The following is a 16,969-nucleotide window of genomic DNA, read 5'->3' on the forward strand; positions in this document are numbered from 1 at the left end:
TCTTCTTTATTATTGACGTCGAGTGTTAGATCTGCAGCATACACCACATGATTCAAATCTTTGTTATCACCGTAGATATCACGAACGATGAAATCTTTGTCTTGATAGTGACAAATCTCTTTGTAATCAACCAAACGCGTTCGTCGCTTCAAATTTTTCAAACGATTATGCACCAAACTATGGTAATGATGAGGCAAAAAGGTTGCACATAACTTTTTCTTAAGTTTACCCCATGATTTAATAGGGTTTTTGCCATCTCTCTTGCGTGTTGTCTTCACTTGCTGCCACCATGATGCCGCTTGTCCTCTAAATTTTTTAACCACAAACGAAACAAATCGATCATCTGCAACGCTTTGAAACTCAAAAATCTTTTCAACATCCACAAGTCAATCTAGTATTAAATCACTAGAAAATCCACGGTGGAACTCCGGAATATCCAACTTAAAATCCATCCTAAGGAAATCAAACCACCAGAAACGTGATGAATCTGATACCAACTGATAGAGAGCGGAAGTTTAATTAACGGACGAGAATTATAGATCTCTAGGAGAACTCGGATTCACGAACGGATCTTGCTTAGAACGTCGTAACTTGACGAAGAAGCAATAAGGATAGCACCGAGATCGGAACGATATCTACGTCGTTTTGCAGGGCTTGAACACAAGCTCTTAGGGTTGAGAGTCCTCCTCTCTATTATATCTACGTCAGTTATTTTCGACAGATTACCAACAGATACCAAAATTTTGTCAATATTATATTTGTCGGATTACTGACGGATTACTGACGGATTTAAGATTAAAACTCTTAATTTCATAATTTTTATTGACAAATATGTATATAATATGTATTATATACTAACCATTAAATCATTTGTGAAAATAAACATCTATATGATTAAATTAGAGAGAAAAAATAATTTTAAAGACAAATGGCAAATACTTACCCATAATCCCCATAATATGTAATACCACACCATAAGTCTTTTAAGTAAACAACTTATTTTTCTATAAAAACACAAATTTTGATGAATGTTGTTTAAAACAAGATTAGTTAGGCATTGAAAACTCATCTTTTATACATTGCTTATAAAATAATGCATTATGGAGCTAAGTTAGAAAGATTTTACACTATCCACATATAAACCGTCAGTTATCCGTTGGTTATTATTGACGGATTAACGACGGATCAAAAAAACAGAACAAATTTTGACACACCCGACGAAAAGTTAATATCCGTCAGTTTTCCGTCGGTTATTTCTGACAGATTACCGACATATCAAAAATCACCGACCCAAATTTGACACACGCGAAGAAAATTATATATCCGTCAGTAATCCGTCAGAAAAACTAACGGATTACCGATGGATTTTGTCCGTAAGTAAATTTCTGACCAACAACCAACAAACTAATCTCCTGTCAGATATTCGTCGGTAAGCCGTCGGTAATTACCGACAGATTAGTGCCGTCAGTAATTTCCGTCAGTAATCGCCTTGTTTTCTTGTAATGGCACCATATACCTTGTCACAGAGATTCACCTCATTGTGGAGAAACAAAATCTTGCGTCGACCACGATCTGGCGGCTCTCTCTTGATCTGCCGGTGACAATTTGTAGGAGAGAGAGAATAATTATGGGTTCCAAGTATAAATCTCCGTTATTCTCATCAAAGTTGTTGTAGACTGACTAAGTTTGGGTAGTGAAAGATGATTAAATAACACCCCGTGAGTCTCGATGAACTCAACGTTCTCGACGTCTACTTCGCCACCATCATAGAGAGAATCATGTACACCAATGTTAGTAACATCAAGGTTAGTTTTGACACTATGATCACTGTGAACGTCAACGTTTGTAACATCCACACTAGCGTCGGTGTCTTGAATTTGATCAATAGATGAATCACCATCTTCGTTAGAAACAACACAGGTCGGGTCGTTTAGCAGATCCATTTCTTCATCATTGGCCGTGTTGTCAATAATAACGTTGTCATGAAATACTTCTGCTTCGACATCATCTTCCTCTGTGTAGACATCAAAACATGCATCTCCCTCCGTAGTTGAAAAACCATGACCATCAACATCACGAACTTCGTCGTCACCGCATACATCGAAGATAGGATCTCCGCTTTGATCATCGTCGTTTCCTGCACCACCAGTAACGATATCAACATCTTCCAAGTCTGTGACATCATCGACCTTTTTCTCAACGTCGTTGTTATCGTCGTGGACAACATCACGGTCTTCTTTATTATTGACGTCGAGTGTTAGATCTGCAGCATACACCACATGATTCAAATCTTTGTTATCACCGTAGATATCACGAACGATGAAATCTTTGTCTTGATAGTGACAAATCTCTTTGTAATCCACCAAACGCGTTCGTCGCTTCAAATTTTTCAAACCATTATGCACCAAACTATGGTAATGATGAGGCAAAAAGGTTGCACATAACTTTTTCTTAAGTTTACCCCATGATTTAATAGGGTTTTTGCCATCTCTCTTGCGTGTTGTCTTCACTTGCTGCCACCATGATGCGGCTTGTCCTCTAAATTTTTTAACCACAAACGAAATAAATCGATCATCTGCAACGCTTTGAAACTCAAAAATCTCTTCAACATCCACAAGCCAATCTAGTATTAAATCACTAGAAAATCCACCGTGGAACTCCAGAATATCCAACTTAAAATCCATCCTAAGGAAATCAAACCACCAGGAACGTGATGAATCTGATACCAACTGATAGAGAGCGGAAGTTTAATTAACGGACGAGAACTATAGATCTCTAGGAGAACTCGGATTCACGAACGGATCTTGCTTAGAACGTCGTAACTTGACGAAGAAGCAATAAGGATAGCACCGAGATCGGAACGATATCTACGTCGTTTTGCAGGGCTTGAACACAAGCTCTTAGGGTTGAGAGTCCTCTTCTCTAGGCTTTAGGCAAAGCTCTCTTAAAATAATGTTTATTCAATAATCAATAATTACACAATAATGCGACTCATGTCTCTTTAAATAAGAAAACAAAAACCCTAATCTAAATGTTTAACAAAAAGACTATGGTTTTAAAACCCATGAACCTAAGGCCCATTAACATGACTCAAACAAACAACAGAAACGTTAATGACGTGAATATGCGCTGCATCAGCCTACCAAACACCCTACTAGACCAGATCTTCGTGATTTGTTTTTTTTTTCCTTCTGTTAATAGTTAAGCTTGATCATGAGGTTTCACAAGAGTTTCTTTTCCGCAGGTGTGGTTGCTGTTACGGGGAAAAAACCTTGTTATGGTTCTGATCAGCTCACAAACAGTGACAGGGCATGGGGATGGCAGGTAAAATAATTCTGTCACAAAATAAAATAAAAACCTAGCTAATAGCTAATATATATGTACATGAATAATTCTTTTTTATTAACGAACTCGTCCAACTAGTTTATGAGTTAAAGATGCAAACACTATTATTATACAGGTTTGCAGCGAAATCGTTATGCCAATCGGATACAACAAAGAAGACTCCATGTTTCAAATGAAACCATACAATATGAGCAGTTTTACCGAAACCTGCTTATCAGAATACGGTGTTCTGCCTCGTCCGCACTGGGTTACATCACATTTTGGTACCAAGGTGCTCATAATTCTTCCTTTTTTTTTTTTTTTTTTTTTTTTTTTTTTGCTTAACTGTAAATATCATTATAAATGAAAAGATTGGTTTTTACAAAGTAAAACATCCAGGATAACTGCAACCTTGGCAAAAAGAATAAAAACAAGGAAGCAGATAAGGGAAAAATCACTAAGAGTGAATTATGGTAACCAAAGCATCAGTAGATTACAGAAACGTTTTCTGTGACTTCTTGCTAAGATTATGTTTCTAATCTCCCTGTCCAGAAGTTTGAAAGTGTTAGCTGGCGTGAGCAAAGGGAGGTTATGGACCTTGTTATTACGCTGCCTCCAAATGTTGTAGATAGTAGCCTGAGCGACGAGTTTTCTGAGCAGAGACGGTGCTGCTTGGGATGAGGCTCGAGTCCAAGAAAGAAGCTCAGACCAAGAGATAAGAGGCCTTCTTGTTGGGTCAAGTCTTGAGAGAACAAATCTCCAAATGATTGTGGCATAGCTACAGGACAGAAACAGATGGTCTCGAGATTCAATGTCAGAGTCGCAGAGGGTGCAGGATTGCGAAGAAGAGATGCCCCATGAGTATAAGCGTTTTTTGGTTGGCAATCTGTTTAGGTGAGAAACCCAGAAGTGGAAAGCATGCCTTGGAACCGATCCTTTAAACCACACCAGATCAGACCAGTCAGTTTCCTCCATCCTTGGTCTTAGTACGCTCCACGTCCGAGATGAAGAGAAGCCCTTACAAATGACAGAATCAACAACCCATTCAAACTCGTCATTGCTTGCAGTGGGAGAAGGAACTGGGATAGTAGTAAGGTGAGTATGGAGCGCTAAGGCGGAGTCTGATCTTGGAGACGGTAGCATCCAACCAGTTTGATTGCAGGCCTCCGCAACCTTTGATTTTCTTGGGAGACGAAGTTGAGATGGTCCAGTGGATCCTAGCGCTTGAATAAGTGGTCCCAGGGGAGTCCAAGAATCAAACTAGAAACTAGCCAGGATACCATTGCCTACTCTGACATTGATGAATTGTGCTGCCAGCGGTCTTAACCGGAGAATAGCCTTCCAAGTCCATGAGTCTGAAGGGGAAGCCTTTAGGTCCCAGAAAATTCGGTTGCCTATATTATAATGCTTATGCCAACGAGCCCAAAGAGAGCCCGTATTTGCGAAAAGGAGCCAGACAAACCGTAAGCAGAGAGTGGTGTTCCAAGATGAGAACCTTCTTAACCCCAAACCACCTTCGCTCTTTGGCAGACAGACCGTGGACCAGGCCACTTTTGCCCCCTTGCTACCCTCAATGCTTCCCGACCAGAGGAAACGAGAACACATCGATTCAATTTTCTTAACGCAACCTTTGGGAAGAATGAAGGTTGAAATCCAGAAGTTAACCACCCCTGAGATGACTGAAGCGATAAGTTGAGCCCTTCCTGCAAAAGAAAGAGTCTTCACCGCCCAACCTCTGAATTTGCCTGCAATTTGGTTCAGGAGTGGCTCATATTCTGAGATTTTGAGCTTCCTGTGCATCAGAGGTAGCCCTAGATATCGGATTGGTAGGGACGCTACCGGGAAACCATATCTTTCGATCGCAGAGGATTGAGCAACAGTGAGACCCGCGTGAAAGAGCTGCGTTTTGTCACGGTTCATGGCAAGACCAGACCAGGAAGCAAAATCATCTAAAGCTTCATTAATGCCATGTAACGAAGCTTCTGATCCATCGAAAAATATCATCACATCATCCGCAAACATCAAGTGAGAGAGTTCTACGCCTGATGTTTTTGGATGATAACTGATATAACCTTGATCAAATCTGGATTGAAGCAAACAAGACAGGACTTCCATTGCAAGGTCAAATAAGCAGGGTGACAGGGGATCACCTTGTCTGAGACCCTTGGTGCTTTTGAAGAAGCCAGATGAATTCCCATTTAAACACACATAGAATGTTGGAGTTGTAATGCATTCAGAGATCCAACCTACAAACCTGGCTGGGACGCCAATTGATTGTAACGCGGAGAGGATGAAAGACCAGTTGACTGAGTCAAACGCTTTTCGAATATCCACTTTTAACATACCCCTTGAACTGATATGCTTTCTGTTGTAGCCTTGGATCACCTCTGTTGCCAACAGGACATTCTCTGCTAGTAACCTTCCTGGAATGAACGCAGACTGGTAAGGAGAGATGACTTCCGGGAGGAGTTTTTGAAGTCTTGAGGCTAAGAGCTTTGAGATGACTTTGTACAACGTATTCAAACATGAGATAGGCCTAAAGTCAGAAAGTCTCGAAGCATTGGTGATCTTAGGGATCAAGATAAGAGTTGTGGAGTTCCATTGCTTAAGTAGCTTCCCAGATCTGAAGAATTCAGAGATTGCCTCAGTGACTTCTGCACCGATGACAGACCAGCATGCCGTGAAAAACTCTGAAGAATAACCATCTGGACCGCTCGTTTTATTTCTTGGCAGGGAGAAGAAAGCATCTTTAATCTCCTCATTTGAGAAAGTCTTCTCCAAGGACTGTTTCTGAGTTTGAGAGCATCTAAAAGGCATTAGGAGGTCCATATCAGATTGGATGAGACCTATTAGATCAGTTTCACCTCCTAGCAAGTCTGAAAAGTAGTCAACGCATAATTCCCTGATTTCTTTTTGAGATTCCACCTTTCTACCGCTTGAATCAAACAAATAATGTATATAGTTTTGAGCTTTCCTCATCGCTGCCATTCTGTGAAAATAGGCAGAGTTTCTATCTCCCTCTTTGATCCAATTGATGCTGGTTCGTTGCCTTAGAAAAGCTTCCTCCGCTCTTAACAGCAACAACCACTTTCTTTCTGCTTCAAGCTCTCGGGTTGCATTAATGGTTGTCGGATTGATGAGCGTTTGGCTTTGACAGACCAGGAGGGAATCATGTGCTTCAGAGACTCTTTTTTCCAGGTCTAAGTAGTTTTCCTTGTTGAAGATCCTGATGTTACTTTTAAGGTTCTTCAGCTTTAGTGAGACTCTTAGCATCGCAGAGCCAGTGACATTACAAGAGAACCATTGTTGGGCTACCATCGGGATGAACTTCGGGTTTTGTAAGAGGAAGTTGAAAAACTTGAAAGGTCTTCTTTCCTTAAGGGTGCCTGCATCGAGGGTGACTTCACACGATGCATGATCTGAGAAATCCGGTTCACCAAAGGTAGCAAAAGAATTAGGGAACGTCGAGTGCCAGTAAGAGTTGACCAGAATTCTATCCAGATTCTTCGCAATAGGTCTGGAGGGAGATTTATTCCACCAAGTAAAAGAGTGACCTCTAAAAGTAAGGTCCGAGAGATCAGCATTCAACAAACATTCTCTAAAATCCCGGATTCTCCTATCTACATTCAGGGAATGAGGGTTGGAGTGTTCTTGAGGATTAAGAATCTGATTAAAATCCCCCATTGCAATCCAAGCCTTGTCAAGAATCACCTGGGAATCCGCCAAAGTCACCAATTCTGCCCAAAGGTCTTTTCTTAACCCTTCCTCGTTTGCCGCATAGATGATAGAGACTACTATCCACTCTTTTGCCTCTGGAAGGAGAACTTCGCAAGTAACCATTTGCAAGGATTTTGCCACAACCACCACCTTAACACTCGGGTGCCACAATATCCAAATTTTACCTAAATCCGAGAAACTATAGTTATCCGAGAAAAACCAACCAGGTAGAAGATCATCCAAAAACTTCTTCATCTTCACCTGATTAACATGCGTCTCTATTAGACCTCCAAAAAGGGATTGCTTACCTCTAATCCATTTCTTAAAGCCGTTACGATGACTATATATATTAAATCCGCGGACATTCCAACAAAAAAGGTTTGTACACATACTTAGTGTGTAGATTTGAGGCTTTTGCCTCGAAGAACCTTCCGTTGTCTCTTCGACAACACTTTTTGAAACTTCTCAAATTCTTCTTCCCCACTTTCGTCTGCAGCAGATGAAGACAAGGTATCCGATGAATCAGGCTCCGCTTCAGAAGAGATGACAGTGTGTTGAGGTTCAATGGGAGGGGTTAACTGGGCTTTGCTGAGGACAGATAGGCCGCTGCATTCGCCCACTAGAATATGCTTCCCCATGTCTGGCTGGTGCAAACGATCCTTTTCTGAAGCAACCTTTGGTAACTCCTGTTGATTCACGGGGTTTGGAGAAACCTTGGGAGGCACCTTAGGGACATACACCAGCTTCAGACCAGCTTTCTTCTGCTGTCTGTGCTTCTGTTCTCCTACTTTCAGTCTCGGGCATGAATCCGTTTGATGAACAGTGGAGCTACAGGTTGAGCATGTGACCGGGGCTGATGTACAACGCTTGAGGGTATGACCAATACCCTTGCAGAAAGAGCAGATAGGGGGCATCCAGGGACTAGAAACAAGGATTCGGGTGATGTCCCCTGACTCAAATTGGATATTCACTGCTTCTGGAAGCGGTTTTCGGGGATCAATGATCGTGAAGACCTTAGCCACCTCCAAATTTGTCTTATTTGCTGTGGAGGGGTGGAGGAACTTCGGATCTACAACCAGACTCGCCACCTGCTGAAGACCTTCCTCGTTAAAGAATTGAAGGGGTACATTTCTTAATTCCAGCCATATAGGAGCAGAGGTTAATTCCGGCTTTTTTGGGATGACTCCTGGTTCCCATTTTGCAACAAACATGGTTTGGCCTTCTATTTGCCACAGTCGGTGGTTTATGACGTGGTGTCTAGTGGATGCATTAGGGATACGGAACAAGAACGCATTCCCATCTAATTTCGAGACTGAAATGTCTCTGAATTGCTTACTCCAAATTCCATTAACGATGTTATGCAGAGTACCTTGGGAGGGAGGGCCGGAGTAGAATTGGCCAAGCACAAAACATTCCCAGGATTTGCAGTTCTTTTCGATGACTGAGTTGGGAATTTTGACGCATAATTCACCAGATGGAAGAGTAAAGGGAGTCCCTTTCCTTTCAAGGGGTTTAGCTGTACCCTTGACATGGTTTACCCAAGTATCAACTGAGTGAGGACTTGGATTTGTGGTGGAATCGACGGGAGCAGCAGCAGGATTGATTACAGAGCTCTCCAAAACTTGAGGGGATGAGGGCGGGGGGACCAAATCATCGCCTATGTTTGTCTGATCTGAGGCAGAAGCTAAAAGAGCTTGCTTGGGAACGACATTAGACTCCGGATTAGGGTTTGATACTAGATCTGGAGATGTTGGATTTACCATGGCCAAGTCTTTCTTTTGGACAGTCGATTGGGCATAATCAGAGGACTTCGACAAGGAACAGAAAGGGATGGACTCTTCGGGGGGAGTTGATTGAACGGTCTGGGAAGGAGTAGGCGAAGACGGGATTTTCGAAGCTACCGATTTGGGGGTAGATCGAGATGACGGGGAGGGAGGTTTACGCTTCTTTTGCTTCCCCATGAGGAGGGAAGGGCCTATGAACAGTGGCGGAAGGGGGTTCCGATGCCGTGAGAGACGGCGGCGGAGGAAGGAAAAGGCACTCAGTAGGCACTCCTTTTTTTTTTTTGTTGACATCACTCATAATTCATAGTTCTATAATTCAATGTATCATATAACTAATTTCAATATCTATCTTATTCATAATTAATACATCTATGTATATTTATAGGACGTTAAGTTAATATTTCGAAGATTTGGCAACAACATCATATTCTCCAACGGATTGTTAGATCCGGATAGTGTCGGCAGGTAATTTTTTTTATTCATAATTTTTTAAGATGAGCTATCAGATATTAGATATATATATATATATATATATATATATATATATATATATATATATATATATATAATGGAATGTGTGTTTGAAACTTATGATTTTTGTTCTTTTCCATATATTTCAGCGTATTGGAAGATATCTCGGACACGGTTGTTGCCATATACTCGAGGATTTCTTATTGCTCAGGTTATTTTACCCTTCCTTCACCCTGACCAGGATCCCACCACACTTAAACGTAAGATCAAACTGCCTTGCTCGATCTTCTAGACTTTTAGTTTCTGAATCTTTTTTTGTAAACTTTTACCCTCCTGTTTAAGCAACCAATTTTGGAGTTCTCTTTTAATTTATTTAATGTTTGGTTGAAAAAAAAAATATTCTCTTTAAGATTTTGAAAACAACATGCTCTAATAATAAAATATTTCAAAAATAAATTAAGATTGCATCCACTATTTAACTCGTAACCAATTAATCTATAACCTATTTGTAACCAACTTATTAAAATTATATAGTTTACAAAAAATGTTGTGTACTTCCGTTTTATTATACAGGGATCATAGAATCATTTTTTGTTTAGTGTGACTTTATAAGAATGAAACCAAAGTGTTTGACAAATTTTTTTTTTGATTCGTACCATTAACGATTAAATATATTTTATTAGTCTTTGATTTTTGTTTATTGAAAAGAGATGTAAATCTCGAAATTGAACATTACACTTTCAGAACCTTGTTATCAACAATCTTTAAGACAATTTCTAGCACAATCTGGGTTATCGCCACATTTGCTGCTGCAGTGCCATACGCAGACAGGGTCCGGAATATGTTGCGGAATTATTATTTTCATCCTGCATTAGTTTCATCCACAAATCATGACTACATATAGGTCAAAATACACACACATATCTATATCTATATATATATATATATATATCACTGCATTGATGTGAAATTAGTTCATTAGCTAAAAATCAAATAAATAAAATTAAAATTCTTATGTGAGTGTAAGATACATACGGTGAGTGAGGGTCTTCCTTTGAGAAGTTCTCCATTCCATTGCATGCTTTTAGGTGACATCCTACCATTATCAATGTCATCAAAATCATCACACACACTTTTTGCGTCATTCTTTTGCAAACTTTTTTCGTTAGATTCGGAAAATATGAAAAGATGTTTATTGTTTGCTATATAATTTGAGTTATATACAAACACACATATTTTATTATATAAAATTTAATGTCAAAGTTACTCATTAACAACATCGTGACACATGGTACTTGTATTAATAAGATGTCGACATGTGTCAATAATAAATGTACTAAAACATTTAAAAAAAACTAAAAATTAAAAAGTAAAAGTTCTAAACCTATTGTAAAAAAGAAATCCACTAACTATCAATATTTGTTAATTCTTTCTTTTTAATATTTTAATTTAATTAAGTTGTAATATTTTTAGATTTTTGTTATATTAGTTAGCTAAATTTAATTTCTTATTATAAATTCATGATGATTTTAAATAAATTTTTATATTATTTTGAATTTTATTTCATTATTTAAGGATATGTCAGATCAATATTTATTAAAAAAGAAAGTTACTCATTAACAAGATCGTGACACACGTTACTTTTATTAATAAGATGTTGACATGTGTCAATTATCAATTTACTAAAAATTAAAAAAAAGAAAACTAAAAATTAAAAAGAAAAAGTTATAAACCTATTGTAAAAAAGAAATCCAATCAATATTTGTTAATTCTTTCTTTTTAAGATTTTAATTTAATTAAGGTTTAATATTTTTAGATTTTAGTTATATTAGTTAGTTAAATTTGATTTCTTATTAGAAATTCGTGATGATTTTAAAATATCTTTTTTTATATTATTTTGATTTTTTTTTAGTTAAGGATATGTAAGATAATATTTATTTTTTCTTAATAATTTTAATGTTGTAGTATTTTTTTTTTAATCGACTGCAATATATTATAAGAGGAAGGTTAAAAAACAGAGCAATAAGAATAGAGAAACGAAACAGAGGAAAGAGAGCAAAAACTAATACATACGAAAAACTCAAAGACTCAGAGCTAAGCCCGACTATCTCTAGACTCTAGCAATCTGCTCATGTAACCAGGCAGGACCACCCATAGCTAGATATGACTAAAACCGACCATCTCGTGTAATTCTCCTTGCAATCGACCGCACCACTTCATTCGATTTCGAAGATGCAAGATGAAATGATACGACCTGCATTTGACTAACAACCTGACCAATCTTGTATAAAATTGAGCGGTACTTAGGCCAATCTTGCGGTCTCTCAATAGCACTTGTTACCGCTCCACAATCAGTCCAAACTTCACACGCAAATATCTGCAAGTCTCGTAAACTCTCAAGACACCATAAAAGAGCGATCAGTTCAGCAGCGATGCGATTCACTGTCGGTAAGAAAGCATTACGGGAATGGAACATAACATCACCAACATGATTACGAAGTAACCAAGCTCCACCCACGTAGGACTGACTATTAACCCATGAAGCATTGATATTACACTTCAACGTGCCAACTGCCGGTCTAGTCCATCGCTTTGATAACACCAGAGCTCTATCACCACGTAGAGCAGAGACTTGTTCCTGATTCTGCAACCTGTTCTGTTTTAACCATTCCTCTGCATCTGCCATGGCTCCTGCGATTAGAACATTAGAATCCTGAGCCCTAGAAGTGAAAACCACCGGATTACGTGCCTTCCAAACCTCCTAAAGGAACCAAGGTATAGCAAGCCGTAGATTCATTGGTATCTCAGTTTTGGTGAGTAACCCCAACAAATAGCCAATGTTATCCGAAATAGATGCTGAGAAACCTTGGATAGGCAATGGTAGAGAAGAAACTGACCAAACCTCTGTCGCAAAAGGACAAAGAAATAAGACATGTGACACAGTTTCAACTCCAGCCCTACTGACCTGACACAACGGATTAACCTGCAGACCATGACTCCTTAAGCAATCTGCAACCGCCAAAGCACCGGACATGACTCGCCAAAAAACAACTTGATCTTAGGAGCCGTCTCTAGAGACCATATTTTCGTTTTCAGCTCATTCAAAACTTGTGAACCGTCTGCATCTCCAACCAATCCCATAGCCACCTTAGATATCAACCAGTACCCACTCTTGACCGTATAGGCCCCATCATTAGAATACGCCCACACCATACGGTCTCGCAGACGACAGTCAGGAGGGAAAGAAACGATCTTGGTGACATCACAAGGAGGGAAAAGACCCTGTAAGGTCGAAAGATTCCAGTCCCCTTGAGGGGTTATAAGGTCAGAAACCCGAAGATTCAGATTGATCATTTGTTCCTTATTACACGGTCTCCTTGGAAGATCATCAAAAACCCATTTATCTGATGTGTCTGTATTTTATAGGGTTTTAACTATGGTTTTTAGGATTGTTTTGAGTCTTTTCTTAGGTCCAAGTGTGCTTTTAGAGTCCTTTTAGTCTTTTGTGAGTCTTTACAGGTCCTAGGTGAATTTGGAAGGAATCTGAGCGTTTTGGGGGTGAAATATGCATCTGGAGCTAAATTGGTTGAAGACTGATCGAGCTAGTCAGTAGATGGAGTGAGAGCAGAAAAACGTTCCGGATGGACTGATCCTTTCGGGATCGACCAGTCCCCGTCCCCGACGCAACTTTTCCTTATTTGTTTTAAACCGACTTTTAGGGTTTTATTTTGATATTTAAGTTAGAGGCACGGCCTCCAGAGACATAAGCTTTATTTTCTGAGACTATTTTGTATTGAGAGCAAAAGGGAGAAGATCTCTAATCCTTCTTGACACTTTGGAGAAGATTTCTAAACCCTATTTTCTATTCTTTTGCAATTCAATTATGTTTTCTTCATTATTGATTTGCTGTTTATGCTTCTCCATGTCTGAGTAGTTTTACTGTTGGGTTTAGGGTTTCAGAAGGGTTTCTATGATTTATTGATGCTAGATTTGTTAGATTAGGGATTGATCTTATTGTTCTTCATCTATAGTTGTTCTTAATGCTTAAGCTAGATTGATCACCTAGATTAAGATCTTAGGTTTAATTCATCGGGGCACCAAAAGTGTTGTTGAATTGCTTGAAAAGAACATAGGTGAGCAAGGTGATCCTTAGCCAACGAAGGTTGAAGTTGAGGCACTTTGTGAACAGATCAAACTTGAACTTGTTATTGCTTGCTTGGTTTGCTAGATCCAAACGACGGTTTAGGGTTCAGTAAATTCATTGCATAGATAGTTAATGCTGCGAAAGTAGGTTAGCTTTACAACAGTGATTTGAGTTCTAGAACGGTGTCTAATGCATCCCTATCTAACCATCTAAATTCGTGATCATAATCCCTAAAGATTCCCTGCGCCCAATGTTTTCCTTTTTGATTTAGAAACAACTTATTTACTTTCCGTTTTTGATTTATTACTTGTTTCACAAACTTCTTGTTTTGTCTTAGCTATATTTGATCTATACAATTTCATAGTGCATTGTTTGGTCTCTGTGGATTCGACCCTAAAGTGCTACGACGACACCACTAGATCGTGGTTGAGTGTGCTTTGGGTTATTAATTGACATGTTGATCAATTTGGCGCCGTTGCCGGGGACCAAAACGATTGCCTTTGAGATTTTAGAATTGAGTATAGTCTAAGATTTTTTTTTGTTTCTACTAATTATTATTATTCTCTCTTTTTGTAGATAATTAAAAAAAAAAATGAAAAATATTTTTGGGGCCATGGATTACGATGATTGGCCACAGGAAGAGGAGATCACATTTGATGAAGACATTCTAGATGAGCCTCTTGTGGAGCCACCGTTCGATGAGAGTGTTCTTACACCGGATCAAAAAGTTAAGTTGGATGAGCTTTACATGGAGCATCCAACAACGACAAGGAGGAACTTAGCAGCAATGATCCGGTTGAATCTCATCTCACATCGAGCAGTACTCGAAGGGAGGGAGCCCACTTTCACGGAGATTAGGGAAGCTCATGCTTGCGAAAAGGTAATATATTGGGTTCCACCAAGCCAACTAGAAGGTACTTGCGTTTCCAACCTTGAAATTCATGATTTTGAGGATATTCACATGCCATGCATTGAAGATGTGACTTCTAGTTTGGATACTCCTTTGCTCATTGATGAATGCTATGATTTGATATGTGAATCTCAACGTCTAGACATTTTAAGAGCAGAAAAACTTGCTAGGGATTATCATGAATATGTTTTGATATTGAATATCATTGTGCTTTGAATGTTCATGATCTCGAGTTTGAGTTTTCAATGCCTGATGTATCTAGCTCTCTTCTTGAAGAATCTTACCTAGGGTGTGTTCTTGATATTGATACAATTTTGCATGAAACAAAAGACCCTCAGGTGGATTATATGAATGAGGATATTGTGTTTTATGAAATTAATGGTGATGAAGTTAATTATTTTGTGAAAACCTCGTTTGAACCTGAAATTGACTTTATTTTTCCATTAAATGCATTTAACCCTCATGAGCATCCAACCATCAAGGAATATTTCAAAGTATATGCTACATTTGTAGTAAACTTCCTAGATGTGAATTTTATTGTTTTGCCATGGATAATTGTGTGTTACTTGACACATATTGTTTATTGCATTAACAAGAGAAGGACTAAAGGTCCATTGGCTCAGCCTTTTGATACACATGATTAACATTTTGTGCTGAGCGGTCAAGCTATAGACCTTAAACAAGCGCTTATGGGAGGCAACCCATGGGGTTTGTGCTGGCTTACCCTTTTCTTTTTATTTGTCTTAGGATTTTGGTTTTGTTTTTAGGATTTATTACGGTGAAATCATGTCTGGTGTTAAGTGTTTTCAGGAATAGGTTCCAAACGCAGAAGATGCGAATATTTTTGTTCCAGGAGCTTCGGATCGATCGATCCTCCTTAAAGATCGACCGATCCCGGTGGTTTTCTGTGGGTGTCTCTAAGTTCAATAATGTTGCAGAGCGGTCAATCCCACCCTGAGACTGATCGGTCCCCACCCTTGCCAACACCACTCCAACACCAGATACGAGATTACCGGTTTTGTTCCTTTTCCTTTCTTTTTCTTTTTTCATTTTTCTTATTTTCTTTGTCGGATTCATTCTTTTCTTGGTTTTTCTTTCACACCGGAACGGTGTGAAGTAAGTCCGGGGGAGGGATGTCTCCAAGTTACTGATGTCGTTTTCTTTGGTTGTTTCTTTTGATTTTTTCTTTTATTTGAGTCATTTTGTCGTGTCTAAAAAAAAAAGGGAAGCTATGATCTATTTTAGGAATTTCTGCTTTAATCTAACACTCTTATGATTACTTTTGTACCTCTGATTTGGAATGAAGCTTGGAATGAACATGAGCAGTCTCAACACGCCCCAAAAGACACTCGTCAAGGAGAACACTAAGTTGAACTAGAAGTTGTCTCTAGCTTTAACAGGACTTAAGCGGATTTAATTTCTTACCTTGGGGCTTGGTATACATCGGACAAGACTCCTCCCTTCAAGCCTTACAAGACGTGCATCTCCTCACAAAGTATGCTTCCCCTCTCTCTTCCCTTCAATACTCAGTAAAAAAAAAAGAGAAAAGAAAAATATAAGAAGAAGAGGATATAGGTAATAAAAGAAGTGAACCGAGGGTTGTGCGTAAACCCGTGCATCTTTCGGAACTCATGGAAACCTGTCCACAAGAAAAGAGCAAAGGATTGATAAAAAAAATAAAATGATACCCTAGAAAATTAGGGAGAAATCAATCCTTTGGAAGTGAGAAAAGAGAGAGGAAAGGGAGCATAAGAGGAGGTCTTGGGTGATAAGAGGTTGAAGGAGTCAACAGTTCAATGATCGATACTCCCATGGTAAGACCGCACCTTTTTACTAATCTGATGTAAAGAGACAACGATGGGGAGACTGAATGTTCTCTAAGGCTGTGGAGTTCAGAGTAGGGAGTGTTGATCCTAATCATGGGCAGAGTACAAAAAGTAGTTCTCAGTTTGATGTGATGAAGAGTGCAAAGAAGAAGTTCCCAAGAATATGTGAGTTTCCACTTTCAAACCTTTTCTTTGTTCTTGAGTTTTTGTCTGTTCTTGCTTGAGGACAAGCAAAGATTCAAGTCCGGGGGAATTGATGTGTCTGTATTTTATAGGGTTTTAACTATAGTTTTTAGGATTGTTTTGAGTCTTTTCTTAGGTCCAAGTGTGCTTTTAGAGTCCTTTTAGTCTTTTGTGAGTCTTTACAGGTCCTAGGTGAATTTGGAAGGAATCTGAGCGTTTTGGGGGTGAAATATGCATCTGGAGCTAAATTGGTTGAAGACTGATCGAGCTAGTCAGTAGATGGAGTGAGAGCAGAAAAACATTCCGGATGGACTGATCCTTTCGGGATCGACCAGTCCCCGTCCCCGACGCAACTTTTCCTTATTTGTTTTAAACCGACTTTTAGGGTTTTATTTTGATATTTAAGTTAGAGGCACGGCCTCCAGAGACGTAAGCTTTATTTTCTGAGACTATTTTGTATTGAGAGCAAAAGGGAGAAGATCTCTAATCCTTCTTGACACTTTGGAGAATATTTCTAAACCCTATTTTCTATTCTTTTGCAATTCAATTATGTTTTCTTCATTATTGATTTGCTGTTTATGCTTCTCCATGTCTGAGTAGTTTTACTGTT

The 16,969-nt window shown here is 39.0% G+C and overlaps 2 protein-coding genes, 1 long non-coding RNA gene and 1 pseudogene across 4 annotated transcripts in view; 1 reads left to right on the forward strand and 3 right to left on the reverse strand.

The window, feature by feature from the left end:
• LOC147918769 (uncharacterized) overlaps positions 1–16,923 on the forward strand; it is a 38,731-nt pseudogene extending 21,808 nt beyond the window's left edge. Inside the window, exons 8-13 of the transcript XR_015592249.1 lie at positions 3,136–3,169; positions 3,229–3,324; positions 3,461–3,616; positions 9,211–9,290; positions 9,446–9,556; positions 14,017–16,923. The product of XR_015592249.1 is annotated as an uncharacterized LOC147918769 (transcript). The remainder of the gene's footprint in view (positions 1–3,135; positions 3,170–3,228; positions 3,325–3,460; positions 3,617–9,210; positions 9,291–9,445; positions 9,557–14,016) is intronic.
• Positions 7,360–9,116, reverse strand: LOC147918770 (uncharacterized). The gene has a single exon (XM_087504545.1). The coding sequence runs from the start codon at positions 9,114–9,116 to the stop codon at positions 7,434–7,436; it is 1,683 nt and encodes a 560-aa protein (XP_087360671.1). The 3' UTR covers positions 7,360–7,433.
• LOC147918771 (uncharacterized) lies at positions 9,955–10,520 on the reverse strand. The gene is made up of 2 exons (XR_015593702.1): positions 10,332–10,520; positions 9,955–10,162 (listed from the first exon to the last, which is right to left on the reverse strand). It is a non-coding gene; the product is annotated as an uncharacterized LOC147918771 (long non-coding RNA).
• On the reverse strand, positions 11,464–12,650 carry LOC147918772 (uncharacterized). Its single transcript, XM_087503695.1, has 3 exons — positions 12,324–12,650; positions 12,162–12,200; positions 11,464–12,057 (listed from the first exon to the last, which is right to left on the reverse strand). The coding sequence occupies exons 1-3, from the start codon at positions 12,648–12,650 to the stop codon at positions 11,464–11,466; spliced, it is 960 nt and encodes a 319-aa protein (XP_087359821.1).
• Positions 16,924–16,969: the final 46 nt, after the last annotated feature.

Source organism: Camelina sativa, chromosome 20 (genome assembly GCF_030686135.1).
Source record: "Camelina sativa cultivar CO46 ecotype springtype chromosome 20, ASM3068613v1".
Taxonomy (NCBI): domain Eukaryota; kingdom Viridiplantae; phylum Streptophyta; class Magnoliopsida; order Brassicales; family Brassicaceae; genus Camelina; species Camelina sativa.

Bases quoted from the DNA above. Each gene is read 5' to 3' on its own strand.
- LOC147918770 (XM_087504545.1), bottom strand. From the start codon at position 9,116: ATGTCAACAAAAAAAAAAAAGGAGTGCCTACTGAGTGCCTTTTCCTTC.
- LOC147918772 (XM_087503695.1), bottom strand. From the start codon at position 12,650: ATGATCAATCTGAATCTTCGGGTTTCTGACCTTATAACCCCTCAAGGG. The intron at 12,201-12,323 runs GTGCTTTGGCGG...CTTTTGCGACAG, and splicing joins TTTTTGGCGAGTCATGTCCG to AGGTTTGGTCAGTTTCTTCT. The intron at 12,058-12,161 runs GTTTCTCAGCAT...TGGTTCCTTTAG, and splicing joins TCTACCATTGCCTATCCAAG to GAGGTTTGGAAGGCACGTAA.